General features: G+C 30.8%; 1 protein-coding gene and 2 long non-coding RNA genes across 5 annotated transcripts in view; all 3 read left to right on the top strand.

Moving 5' to 3' along the window:
• Positions 1 to 14,265, top strand: part of LOC105837289 — a 62,069-nt gene that overhangs the window by 17,376 nt on the left and 30,428 nt on the right. For all 3 annotated transcript variants that reach the window (XM_036290400.1, XM_012681913.3, XM_012681914.3), the window contains exons 10-11: positions 6,448 to 7,744; positions 7,871 to 8,042. In XM_036290400.1, the coding sequence (XP_036146293.1) occupies positions 6,448 to 7,744; positions 7,871 to 8,042 (1,469 nt within the window). The remainder of the gene's footprint in view (positions 1 to 6,447; positions 7,745 to 7,870; positions 8,043 to 14,265) is intronic.
• Positions 56 to 4,183, top strand: LOC118646772. Its single transcript, XR_004964214.1, has 2 exons — positions 56 to 857; positions 3,592 to 4,183. It is a non-coding gene; the product is annotated as an uncharacterized LOC118646772 (long non-coding RNA).
• Positions 8,069 to 11,287, top strand: LOC118646771. The gene is made up of 2 exons (XR_004964213.1): positions 8,069 to 9,812; positions 10,025 to 11,287. It is a non-coding gene; the product is annotated as an uncharacterized LOC118646771 (long non-coding RNA).

Raw genomic sequence — 14,265 nt, 5'->3', positions numbered from 1 at the left:
TCTAAATTAAGTTAAAGTTAATAATATTAAATAAATTATATTAAAAGGTATATGAATAAAAAATAATTTAATAATAAAAGTAATAAATGAAATTAGAACTAATAAGTTATAAAAACATAAAGGTACCTTACATTGATTTGCAGTAGATCTTAGTACACAATAATAATTCTTGTGTGAATTTTTACAATCTCCAGCATTAGCTCTAAACTAACTGCGCGTTGCATACTTATCAGTCTTGAAATAAACTTACATGAAGTTGGAATACGTAATATCATAATATGTTAGTGTTCCTAATAAATTCTTTACAGTTTTTTTAGAAAAGGGCGGACTCCTTAGCAACAATATTATTTTGCTAAATTGCCGGTTAATTTAATGTGTGATATGATGTATTTTGCTTTATGTAAAAATTGTGTTTTAAGATGATATATGTGGTGCGCAGTTCATAGAAACCGAAGATTGTAAATATTTATGCAAAAATCATTATTAGACATGCTACAGGCAATTTCATACATATAGGTTTTTTATTTTTTTATTTATTAGTTCAAAGTTGGTTAAGATTAAATCAACTTAGGACTACTTTGATCAAACTCCGATTAGCTTAATCGTCAATTAATTTCGTTATAACTGATAAAATTACTCAATTCCTATTTACTGGTTACAACGAAATTAATCAACGATTCTGTTAATCGAAATTTAGTCAATATGGTCTTTAAATTACATTAAAAAATTACTTTTATGAGGAAACGAAACATTAGTTGTTTTGTTTTCATATTTTAATCTATACTCTGTTCACCAAAAGAATAGGATCAGAGCGCGCATAAATGGAAAGAATAGGCAGAGCATAACGCACTGTATTGGTAAGTATCTAATAAATACTGCATGGAAGGGAACTTTCTTGTGCAAACCGGACGAGTTTTTATCTTCCCTGATTCTATTTTGTTGGATAGAATATAGAAGAAAATCATTAATACAGGCAGTATTTGTTTTTATATAACATTTCTTATATTTTTTAAACAAAAGCTAAAAATAAAATTTTGGAAACAAATGTAAATTTAAGTGGTTTTTTATGTAGAATTTTTTATAATACTGTTTCATATATTTTGTTATAATTAATATTTTCATAGTATAACAAAAAAAATGAATGTCTGAGAAATTGGACTTCAAAACTGATACAGTAGATTCTTTTTTCTTTAACATGAATCATTTGGACAATGTATTTGCTATAAATATTTATACAGTTAATATATATATATATATATATATATATATATATATATATATATATGAAGATTCCTTGAAATCTTTTACTTTGATGTAAAACATTTTTTGTCGCTTATACAAATATTTTGTGCTATTACGCATGACATAGCACGATTATAAAGATCATTTTATAATGGCCGTAACACTAGTTGTAAGAAGTAAGCAGTAAGCAACTGGGCCAATTACAATTGGTTATTTTTGAATCATAAAAATTAGTTTATTTGCTTACTACTTCTTACAACTTCTGCTATGACCATTATAGAATAGCCTTAAATGTTAAATTAAATTAGATTTGTTTTTAGTTAATTTTATATTGAAAAAAAATTATGAATGTATGAACTATGGACTTTTATTTTTTTAACCTTTGCTTAACGGAGTGGGGTCTTTTTAGGATTTTAACGATAAACGACTATAAATGGGACAGTTTTTATGCAATTAACTTCAAAATTTGCATACCAGAGTTTTAAGAATTGCTGATTTCAAATCCGATGTCAAAAATGCAAAATTAAAAATGGTGGCTCCAAAATGGCGGACCTAAACTATTCATATATAAACATAGAATTAAAATGTACAATTTTACACAAAAATTTGATTTTAAGGGTTTTTGGAGTTGCCGATTACGAATTTGATGTCAATGAAAAATTTAAAATAGTGAACCTAAAGTATTCTTATAAACGTAAAATCACAAAATGTAAAAATTTTACACAAAAACATTTTTCTAAGGATTTTTACGTTTATATATGGATGTTTTAGGTTCGCCATTTTAGATACGCTATTTTAAATTTTGCATTTTTAACATCAAATTTATAATCAGTAACTCCACAAACCCTTAGAAGAATGTTTTTGTGTAAAATTTGTACATTTTGATTCTACGTTTATATATGAATATTTTAGGTCCACCATTTTGAATCCATCATTTAAAACTTTTAACATCAAATTCGTAATCAGCAACCCCAAAAACTCTTAGAAGAATAGTTTTGTGTAAAATTTGTATATCTTGATTCTACGTTTATATATATAGATATTTTAGGTCCGCCATTTTGGATTCGCATTTTGAATCTTGCATTTTCTACATCAGATTTGAAATCAGCGATTCTTAAAACTCCTTTATGCAAATTTTGATGTTAATTGCATAAAAACCTGTCCAATTTATAAGCGTTATCGTTGGGGTCCCAAAAGGACCTCACTCCGTCAACGGCGTGACAAAATAGGTTTCCGTCAAACGAGTTAATTATTTAAGCAGATTATGTTGTTATAATAGAGGAAAGGCATCGAATTTGGAACACTACTTTGTTTTTGGACTATATTTTTTAAATAATGGTTAGAAAAACACTTTCTAACCATTATTTAAAAAATCCAAATTTAAATTAGAAAGTATCTTCTATTAAGTAATATAATAATTTTTATAATACTGTTTTGTATTTTTTCAATAATTAATGTTTTTGTGATACATATCAAAAAGGGCATCTCACGAAATAGGCGCCTAATTTGGAACCCGTATTACGATCGAAGTATTAATGTTATATTTTATTGATTTATACATTTTATCTAAATTACGTAGTTCTATAAAACTCTGTTATTTTGTTTGGTTTGCGTAAGAAGTATATTTTTTAGATACGCTTCTTTCGACTCGTCTATTGTCTCTCGTCTCGAAACATTTAGGTTATTATACATATATCCCAGCATTCCCAGCTAGCAAACTTTGCGCGAAGTTTGCCGCAAAATCGAGCAAACCTTTGCAGCAAAATTACGACAAGGTGTGTCTGCATTAAGCTTAGCTTTTGCTGGCAAGGCTTGTTGTAAATAGTATGACGCATATTTTTTGCAAATAACAGGGTAAAACTTGCTAGTAAAGCATAATAACAAATTTGCAGCAAGAACAAGGCAAACCTTGCTGTGCACAATATGATAGCAAATTTGTAGCAAGAATAGAACAAACCTTGCTGTACATAGCATGATAGCAAATTTGTGGCAAAAACAAGGCAAACCTTGCCATGCACAATATGATAGCAAATTTGTGGCAAGAACAGGACAAATCTTGTCAAAATTAAGATCAACAAAAATGAAATATTGGACTGATTGTCCAATATCATATGAATGGTGCAATCGTACTTGGTTCTTTGTTCTCGACGAGCCCCTTTTATTAATCCAGTAGATAAATCTTTTTCACAAGAAATGCGCCATCTCGAGATAGATAGTAAAGTTACCCAGAAATAAAGTTTAAAACCCGATAATGCAACTCTGTTATTTGCCAAAAATGTGCGTCTAAAAAACTTTTAGTCTAACTTACTTTCTATTGGAACTTTTAGTCTAACTTGAAATTTTGGATAGGGGATGGAGGCCGAGCCCTTATAGCGCTCTTTCAATTTGGAGGGTCCCGTTAGCGCACATCCCGATAGCACACATAAAGTTTAGTAAATTTCCGATAGCACACGTTCCGATGTCGCACAATAAAAAAGGTATATTATCCCAATAGTGCACAAAGTAGAAATCGCATTATTTCGATAGTTCCATCTCGATAGCGCACATTATGACACAGCACATTCCGATAGCGCACATCTTGATAGCGCACATCATGACACTGCACATCTCGATAGCGCACATTTCGATAACGCACATTCTGGTAGCGCACATCTTGATAGCGCATACCCTAATATGCCTCTTTCATTGTGTGATACCGAGATGTGCGCTACCGGGATGTACGCTATTGGCAGTGTTGGGTAGTATCTCTATACATGTATCTAGATACATGTATAGAGATACATTTTGTGTATCTGAACCTGTATATGAGATACATTTGAATTAAAGTATTTGTATCTGTATCTAGATACAAAACACAGTATCTGAACTGCTTTTCAGATACATTTTCAGATACATTTTCAAATACATTGTCACGTACTTTTTGTCTTTATTGGGAAAAAAATGTTTTTTTAAGGTCATTTTTAATTTGCTATTACTGTCGATAGCGTCATTTAGATTTGCGCAAATAGTACTTATTTATGAAATAACTTTGTTATCTATAGAATCATTAGATTTTGTGCATATTACATACATTATTAATATTATTATTATTACAATAAAATATAATTTAAAAGACAAGAAACGCAAGTTTACTCAACAACTCAACAAACATAAAAAATTCGGAAAAGACAGTAAGAGTTCAGCGACAGGTATTTATGCGCAACACAAAAATGTAATTATTTATTTTATAATTTGCTTTTCGTGTTGCGCACAAGCATTTAAATTTTTCAGATTTTTTTATTTGAATAATTTAAGAGTATCTGAGATACTTTTAAAGTATCTGAGTATCTGTATCTATATACATTTTGATTTGTGTATCTGTATCTGTATCTAGATATATTTTTTTATAAGTATTTGTATTTGTATCGAGATACATTTTAAAAGTATCTTACCCAACACTGGCTATTGGGATAATGCGCTTTTTACTTTGTGCGCTATTGGGCTAATATGCCTTTTTTACTGTGCGATATTGGGACGTGTGTTATCGGAATGTACGCTATCGGGAATTTATTAAATCTTTGTGTGTGCTATCGGGATGTGCGCTATCGCACCGTGCGCTAACGGCACTCTTTCTCCAATTATGTTATTGGTAACATTTGATTTCCGAAAAATAAAGGAGTGCTTCTTTGAGAGACTACTACTAGTACCTTTCCTAAATTATTTTTTACTTTGTACTTTGAAGAAATGATTTTGTACTTTGAAGAAAAAATAGTAATTAAACAAGAATAAAGAAAACATTTGTTTATGATAAAATATAAAATAAATATTTTATTTTAAGTAAATATAAATATAAGTGTTAAATACTATTGACGTTTTTTATAATTTCTACACAAAATACTTTTTACAGGTGTATTTTTATAGTGTATCCTTTAAACAAATATTTTTATTGAATCTGTTTCAATTTTTCTCCAGCACTGTAATATTGAACAATTTCTAATTATAAATTGACAGTTTGAGAATTTTTGTCCGTTCTCTAACATTTTTAAATGTCAAGTCAATGCTGGAAATCCCTTTTCATATTATATATATATAAAGGATATGAAAAAGGATTTCAGGGATTGACTCGACATTATATATGTCGAGCATTCCATGTCAAGTGAACCATTCCATTTTTGTCAGGTCGGACATTTTTTTTTAACCTAACACAGCTTAAAATTTTTTTTGGCATTTCTACTTTATTTGCTTTTCAAGTTGTAATTTCAACGGGTTCAAAAATGGCGCCTCGATCTTTTTTGAGATTCGGACCATGAGCTCTATTCTCCACGTATCTAAGTGACGTCAAGGAGCTAATCTAACAAGTTTGGGGGTTAAGAATTCGAGATGTAAGGGTTCAAAGTTTGAGGTTTACTTAAAATATTCTTTATAATTAAAAATTTTTTAACTTTAAAACAGTTTTCTTATTTTTTGTTCGCTATAGTGAATAGGGAATTATAATTTTTGAAAATCTGACTACGGATTCGTAATCGGAGACACAGAAAATTTCCGTATACTGATTTTTGACCCGATTTTGTAGTTGTTAGATTTGGCACTTGGTATTCAGTCGTCACCATCTTGTTGCTTTTTGTTCATTCACGTTCTGTAAAACAAGGCAACTGAGTGTCAAGTGCAAAGTGCTGACGACTATAAATTTGGGCCTTTATGGAATTTTGAAATTTTTTAGTTTTTTGTCTGCTATATTGGATTGGCCACTTTGTACACATATAAGGTCGACCGTTATGTTTACGTCGCTATCAGTTTTGGTAATCGTACATCATGTTAGTTGCCGTGTGGAGTTTCTTTTCATCAGTAGGAAAAACTGATATCACATTAATTTTGTCTAAGCTGATGAGTTGTAGCCTCCATGTTGGTTTTGCCATTTGGAATTCCATGTAGCACATATTTACATTCGGGATCAGTATCACGATTCCAGCCACTTTTCAATATTGAACATTATTTATTTTGAAAATATCAAGTAATACATCAGGAAGAATAGAGTCCATGCTCCAAATTTTGAGAAAAATGGAAGTAGAGACGTCAAGAAAATTTTTAAGCCGTGTTAGTAGGTAAAAAAATTGTCCGACCTGAAGAAAATAAAGTGGCTCAGTTGACATTGAATGCTCGATATATAAAACGTTGAGCCAATCCCCGAAAAAAAAATCTTTAATAATTATTTCTTCTACTTTATAGGATGTAGAAGTATCTAATGAGAGCAGCTCCGGTAATTCCGTGCTGCGTGAAAAAAAGAAAAAGGAGATGTTGATCACAACAGATGAATTATCGATTCCTATGTCTGGTATACCTTTACAGTTAACAAAACTACGTGATACTAAACATGCATCGAACGAAAAAATAGAAAATATTTTGGATAAAGAACCAAAGCTGGAGGATAAAGACTCTGCTAATAGTTTTGACATTAAACCCGTTGACGATCTGTTTGACATTTCGATAAATAAACCGTGTTTAAAAGTAAATGCTTCAGGGCATATGGATATTTTTGCGGAGTTTGGATCGGAGAAGTCACTGCATGAAAAACAGCACGTTACGGGTATCAACGTGAGCTCGACGATGCATACCAAAGAAGATGAAATGAATGAAGCAAAGAACGCACTCAAACTCATTCCCAAGCAGCTCTTGATTCGTCGCAATATCAACGAGCAGGTGAAACCCAAACGTATCTTAGAAACGCCATTGCAGGATCCCGCTCAGCACGCTGCGGCTCTGTTAACGATACAGAAGAAGCTGTTGGAGTCGCACGCATTGAAGAACGACATTAATGAATACCCGAATGAGGAACAAGCGAATCGTTTCGAGCAGAGGTGTGATGCAGCGAATAATAGTGGAAACACTGATAACGTGTTGTTAGATACAACTGAGTTTTCCGTGGTTTCCAAATCATTATCGGTAATAGCAACGCGAGAGTCAAGATCCCCAGCGTCGGAGAAAGCGGTTTCTATTCAGTCGGAACAATCCGAGAACTACGATAGAGATAGCAAGAACGATGATGTAAAGAAATATAAGACTAATCGAAATGATACCAATGTAGCATCGTCGAGCGTACGATCTCCCAACCGGGAACACAGGAAGAGAAGTCCTGGTAAGAAGGAAAATGTGAAACGGTATTCGCACGATAAAGACAAAAAAGAGAGGAAGTCTGATGACGCGGAGAAGCCCAACAGAAGGGACACTAGAGGTCCCAAAACAGATTTTGTAGATAGGAGAAGATCAAGTCCTTCAGGACGAGGAAGAAGAAGAAGGAGCGGAAGCCCGTACGTTCCGTGGGAACAACAGAGAAGCGGAAGTGGCAGTCCTGGTCATAGCTGGAGTAGAAGTCGCAGTAAAAGTCCGAAGCGGAAAGACGAACCTACTTTGAGAGACAGAGATAAAAAACGAGAAAGATATGACGACGAACGATCAAGTAGATCAAGAACGGATGAGAGAAAAGAGAAATATGCGCGATCTCCATTACGCTTTGGTTACAACGAAGGTAAAAGGAAACAGTTATAACGATTGTTTTCCTGTACAAATAAAGATTTATGTTTTAAATTGTTAAATATTTATATTATTTATATATATATTATATTATTTATATTTATATTATTTTTCTTTATAGATAACTTTAAAAAGCATAGCGTCGCATCTTTCAAGAATAATCGCGATGACTGGAGTAGAAGAAGACACGATAATGTGGATAGAGATCATGAGAAAGATAGTAGATTGTATGACCCAATGGAGATTTTGCGAGAAAGAACTAATATGGAATCTGAGAAATATAGGGATAACAGGTAATTTATCATGAAATAGTTAATAGAATATTTGTTGTATTTATTATATTTATGATCTGAATTTTTATTTAACGGTTAATAATGCTTTTTCTGGTTAAAATTAATTGCCTTCCAGATGTGCATGTGTTTTATAGCGAATTCGGTTGCTTGCACTAGTGCGCACTGAGTGCGCACTAAGGCTTGTTTACATACTTTACATCAGTATTCTTATATTTAAGAATACATGTTCAAAAATTATTTAATCAAAAAAAATAATTCTATGGGTGTTGTACAGATCATTTTACTGATTAAGAAGTATTTTAAGAAGAATTTAAGATGATTCTTAAATATGAAAATTGACTATAAACAAGCCTTAATATACACTCAGTGCGCACTAGTGCAAGCAACCGAATTCGCTATTATATAGGATATGTTACACGCATTGTAGAAAATTTGGAACGTAGCTAACTTTAAGCGAGAAGGCACCGTCGCTATTAATATTGTTTTAGATGTCGAATAATTTAATAAACACAAAAATTAATAGCATAATTTTTTTCTATGTATTAATATTAATTTTAATGAGTTAAGTGGAAAGAGATCGTTTAGGAAATACAATATAGGAAATTTGGAAAATTGGCATTTTTAATAGTATTAGTATCAAAACCATCATATTGTGCTTCTTAGATGACTATTATAATATTGAAATAATAACATTATTTTGTTAAAATTTAAGATTATCGAATTCTTTAAACAAAATTTTATATTGTTTTTATACATATATGAAACGATAATTGTTAAATATTATAATTAAATGGAATATATTAGTACACTTTTTTCTTTACAAGAACCAGAGGAGGTGCTTTATATAGATTTCGAAGTGCCGAACTCGAATCTGTTGCCCGTTTTGCTCCTACACGTCAGGTTTTTTGTAAATCTCGAAAATATGTGATTTGTAAATTAACCAACCTATTAATATCCATGGCTAGACCAACGGGAGGATTGGAAAAGTAACTATTGGAAGCTTTACTTTAGATCAAAAGAACATTTTAGCGTAAAAAATTTTTTTTTACATTTGTAACAAAATTTGTTTAAACAAATTACGAAAATCGACTTTTCGAGAAAAACTAATAGCGCCATTCGATTGTATGGGAAAAATTACATGGAAATCAATAGTTACTTTTCCAATCTCTCTCCTCGCTGATCTAGCCATGAACAGTAACAGGTACAGAGATAAATTATTTATCAAGAGACACGGTAGTGGCTCGCGCCAAGTGAAAGCGCAGCGCGAGCCCGACCGTGCTCTTTACGCGAGTACGCGACTTGCGAGCACTCGAGATTATTGAATCTCAGAAACGGTTAAATTGATCGAGTTTCTAAGTAAGCTCAATCGAAAGCTTGGGGTCGATTTATATTAGAAAACTATTTTTATTTTTTCTCTACATGTCCTATGAATGGAGATATCGCGACGCAAAGTCCGAAAAGCCAAAATTTCATTTAAGATACGTCGTCGTCATCGTCAACCTTGTTGGTATCTCTGCGGGTAGTGCGGGTGCCGAAAATGAGGGACGAAAATCCATTTCGCTCATCTACTACCGTGTGGCGTTCGCATCGTCACTATAGCACCGTATATGGCAATGTATAAGTCACGTGGTCACCAGTGGCTCGCTCGCGCCGTGAATTAGTTGTGTGAAGATGATAGGTTATATATGAGGTTTTATTATTATTAATCATTGACACCAATATAAATTAATTAATTAATCAGAGAGTAACATAGCTCAATTTATCGATGAGGTAGATGAGATGTTGCGTGATGTAAAATGTGTATTATTGTTGTAATTGTCAATGATAATGTTGTAAGGATAAAGTAAAGAATAAAAATAGTATAATATTGATTGACAATTACAGCAACATTTTTTATCCAATACACAATTCTTCTACATCATACAATATTTAATCTCTCATCGACACTAATATAAAATTACAGAGCTATTTTATTTTAACAGGTCACATAAGTTGCTTCGGCCACAGGTCAGCTCCTGTCAAGTGACATGTGTAGTGGAGGTTAAATTATTTATTTAATGATTTTAATCATTGACACCAATATAAATTAATTAATTTCAGAGAGTAACATAGCTCAGATTTATCGATGAGGTAGATGAGATGTTGCGTGATGTAAAATGTGTAATTATTGTTGTAATTTCAATGATAATGTTGTAAGGATAATAAAGTAAAGAATAAAAATAGTATATTGATTGATTGACAATTACAGCAACATTTATCCAATACACAATTCTTCTACATCATACAATATTTCATCTCTCATCGACACTAATATAAAATTACAGAGCTATTTTATTTTTAATTTTAACCGGTCACATAAGTTGCTCTGGCCACAGGTCAGCTCCTGTTAAGTGACATGTGTAGTGGAGGTTAAATCATTTATTTAATGATTTTTAACATCTCATCTATTTAATCATCGTTCATTAAGATTTTCCACTTGTGTCGATGAAATAAATGAGATTGACACAAATGTAAAATTAAATAATCAGAGAATAACATAGCTCAGATTTTATACTGGTGTTGATGAGGTAGATGAGATGTTGCATGATGTAGAAAATGTGTATTATTGCTGTAATTGTCAATCATGTTATAAGGATAAAAACTATCATCATCACCAAGGTATTACTTTTGTCACCAAGATACAATTATATGTTACTAGTAAAGAATAAAATAGTATTGTTAAAACCATTTATTTGATTTGAAATTTTGTTAGATAATTAATATTGATTGACAATTACAGCAACATTTAACCAATACACAAATCTTCTACATCATACATCTCATTTCTCATCGATACTAATGTAAAATCAGAGAGCTATTTTATTTTAATAATCGGTTACGCAGGTTGCTCGGGCCACGGGTCAGCCCGTGTCAAGTGACATATGTAGTATTGGTTAAATCATTTATTTAATGATTTTTCAGGAAATATATTATTTAAATTAAATTAGTGACCAAACATAATTACCTTTTTAAATAAAAATGTAAAAAGGGCTCCAAGTGTGTGGGCTTCTTTAAGGGAAGACAGAAATTCAAGATAATCGTTTTCATCAAATTCAACTTAGGCATGGTTCCAAAACATGCTCTAAAGAAAAATTTTATTTAAAAATTTATAGTATTATATCCGTTATATAAACTTTAACTTCTTAGTAAAATTTTTCTCAAAGAGAAAGTTTTAGAGTGTAACCTTAAGTGGTCTATAAAACTAAGTAGTTTATAAAAAAATATAAAATGCGTGATATCCAAACAAAATTACCTTTTTAAAAAGGGTAAAAAAAGCGCCAAGTGTGTGATTTTCCTTTAACAAAAAATTTACAAAATTCAAGATATTCAATCTAAGTGATAGATACATTAAATTCAATCTAAGTGGTCTATAAACATTACAAAATGCGTGATATCCCAACAAAATTACCTTTTTAAAAAAGGTAAAAAAAAGCGCCAAGTGTTTGGTTTTTCCCTTAAGCAAAAAAATTATTGGATGTTTTAACCTAAGTAATATAAGAAAGAAATCACAAATTCAAGATAAAATTTTTAATCAAATTCAACCTAAGTGGTATATACTTTTGGATGGTTCAACCTAAATATTATACTCACACATAAATTAACTTCTCTACAATAATAATGATATCTAAATATTTTGCGCCAATTATAAGAACAAATATTTTTATAAAAACTAAAACATTATTACTATTCTTTAGCCAGTTTTTATAATACAAAATTTTTTAGATTTGACACTATAAAATTAAAGTATTACGTTTTTTTTTTCTACAAAAGTAATGATATATATAGAAAATGCGCCAACTATAAAGTAGATGTTTATACAAGCTAGAACATCTACTTTATTATGCTTTGGCTGACATTATAGTTTAATTTTTTATTAAGCCCGTATCAGACTAGAGATTGATATTGAGATTGAAATGAAATATAACCAATTAGTTAGTCAAATTCTAATTCAATCTCAATCTCAATCTCTAGTCTGATATAGCTTTGATTGTCTTAAGTTTGTCTTTAGATACAATTTCGTTAATTACGAAGTATTTTAACGATAAACTTAAGAAGATTCTTAAATATAAGATTAAACTATAAATATTAGCCTTTTGTATTAAATATTGGCTGCTGTGCGCCGATACGAGGCTGCTGTGCGCCTGCAAAAAACAATTGTCAGGAAGTATATTGGCAAAGAGTAAAGAAAATAATATTGAGCTGGTAAATAAGTTTTAATACAAACAAATTATAAATATTACAAATAAATATTTTAATACAAATAAATATTTTACTACAAAAACTTGGCGCTGCTAAACCGAATAATTTGCTTTAATACAAAATCATTTTCTTACAATCTCACTTACATATTAAAACAATACATATAACATACACGCATGCATGAGAGAGAGAAAGAAAAAGAGAGAGACAGGTATTCGAACGTATGCACGCATAAGAGACAGATACTACTTTCTTAAAAGTAAATCGCTTCCTTATAAACTAATAAGTTATATTATACTAAACTTAAGTAAATCGCTTCTCTATAAACTAAGTTATATACTAAACACACACACACACACACACACACACATTCAGATGCACATACAAGAGAAAAAGGAAGAGCTGGCAAATTATTCGGTTTAGCAGCGCCAAGTTTTTGTAGTAAAATATTTATTTGTATTAAAATATTTATTTGTAATATTTATAATTTGTTTGTATTAAAACTTATTTACCAGCTCAATATTATTTTCTTTACTCTTTGCCAATATACTTCCTGACAATTGTTTTTTGCAGGCGCACAGCAGCCTCGTATCGGCGCACAGCAGCCAATATTTAATACAAAAGGCTAATATTTATAGTTTAATCTTATATTTAAGAATCTTCTTAAGTTTATCGTTAAAATACTTCGTAATTAACGAAATTGTATCTAAAGACAAACTTAAGACAATCAAAGCTATATCAGACTAGAGATTGAGATTGAGATTGAATTAGAATTTGACTAACTAATTGGTTATATTTCATTTCAATCTCAATATCAATCTCTAGTCTGATACGGGCTTAATAAAAAATTAAACTATAATGTCAGCCAAAGCATAATAAAGTAGATGTTCTAGCTTGTATAAACATCTACTTTATAGTTGGCGCATTTTCTATATATATCATTACTTTTGTAGAAAAAAAAAACGTAATACTTTAATTTTATAGTGTCAAATCTAAAAAATTTTGTATTATAAAAACTGGCTAAAGAATAGTAATAATGTTTTAGTTTTTATAAAAATATTTGTTCTTATAATTGGCGCAAAATATTTAGATATCATTATTATTGTAGAGAAGTTAATTTATGTGTGAGTATAATATTTAGGTTGAACCATCCAAAAGTATATACCACTTAGGTTGAATTTGATTAAAAATTTTATCTTGAATTTGTGATTTCTTTCTTATATTACTTAGGTTAAAACATCCAATAATTTTTTTGCTTAAGGGAAAAACCAAACACTTGGCGCTTTTTTTTACCTTTTTTAAAAAGGTAATTTTGTTGGTAATATTACTACAGCAAAATAAACATTTTTGGCAATAATACATGATTTCCATGTAATTTTTCTCGTGCAATCGAGTGGCGCTATTAATTTTTCTTAAAAAGTCGATTTTCGTAATTTGTTTAAACAAATTTTGTTATAAATAAATGTAAAAAAAAATCTTTACGCCTAAAATGTTTTTTTGACCTAAAGTAATGCTTTCAATAGTTACTTTTCCAATTCTCCCGTTGGTTTAGCCAAGGTCTGTAGATGAATGATGGGAGGGGAAGGAAGGTCTTCCTATTCACATTTAGTCATTTGGCCCCAAAATGGCTGGGGTCAATACGATGCATCTATAGACTTACTAGAATAGACTGCTTATGAAGATAGTGGCGGTATCCATCACTGAGAAAAGGATAACTATGGTTAACACGAGGTTCTATCTCTTTCTAATGCAGAACAGTGGGGAAGCATAGCGAACAATAACGGTATCAGCGTGAGCGTGTTGTCATAGTATGCGAGTTGTCGATGTGAGCTTCATGTGAGATTGGATGATCAAAACGGATATTTTGGGGTTAATGAATCTATGTGTGAATAATTTTATTTAAACAATTGAAATAATAGTGTTGAGTTGCTGCGTATGCGAAATAGAATATGAAAAAGATTTTCCTCGCTGCTACGAAGTTAGG

Source organism: Monomorium pharaonis, chromosome 7 (assembly GCF_013373865.1).
Source record: "Monomorium pharaonis isolate MP-MQ-018 chromosome 7, ASM1337386v2, whole genome shotgun sequence".
In the NCBI taxonomy this organism is placed as follows: domain Eukaryota; kingdom Metazoa; phylum Arthropoda; class Insecta; order Hymenoptera; family Formicidae; genus Monomorium; species Monomorium pharaonis.
Note: the sequence above shows the minus strand (reverse complement) of the source record. Positions and strands in the feature narration are given on the sequence as shown.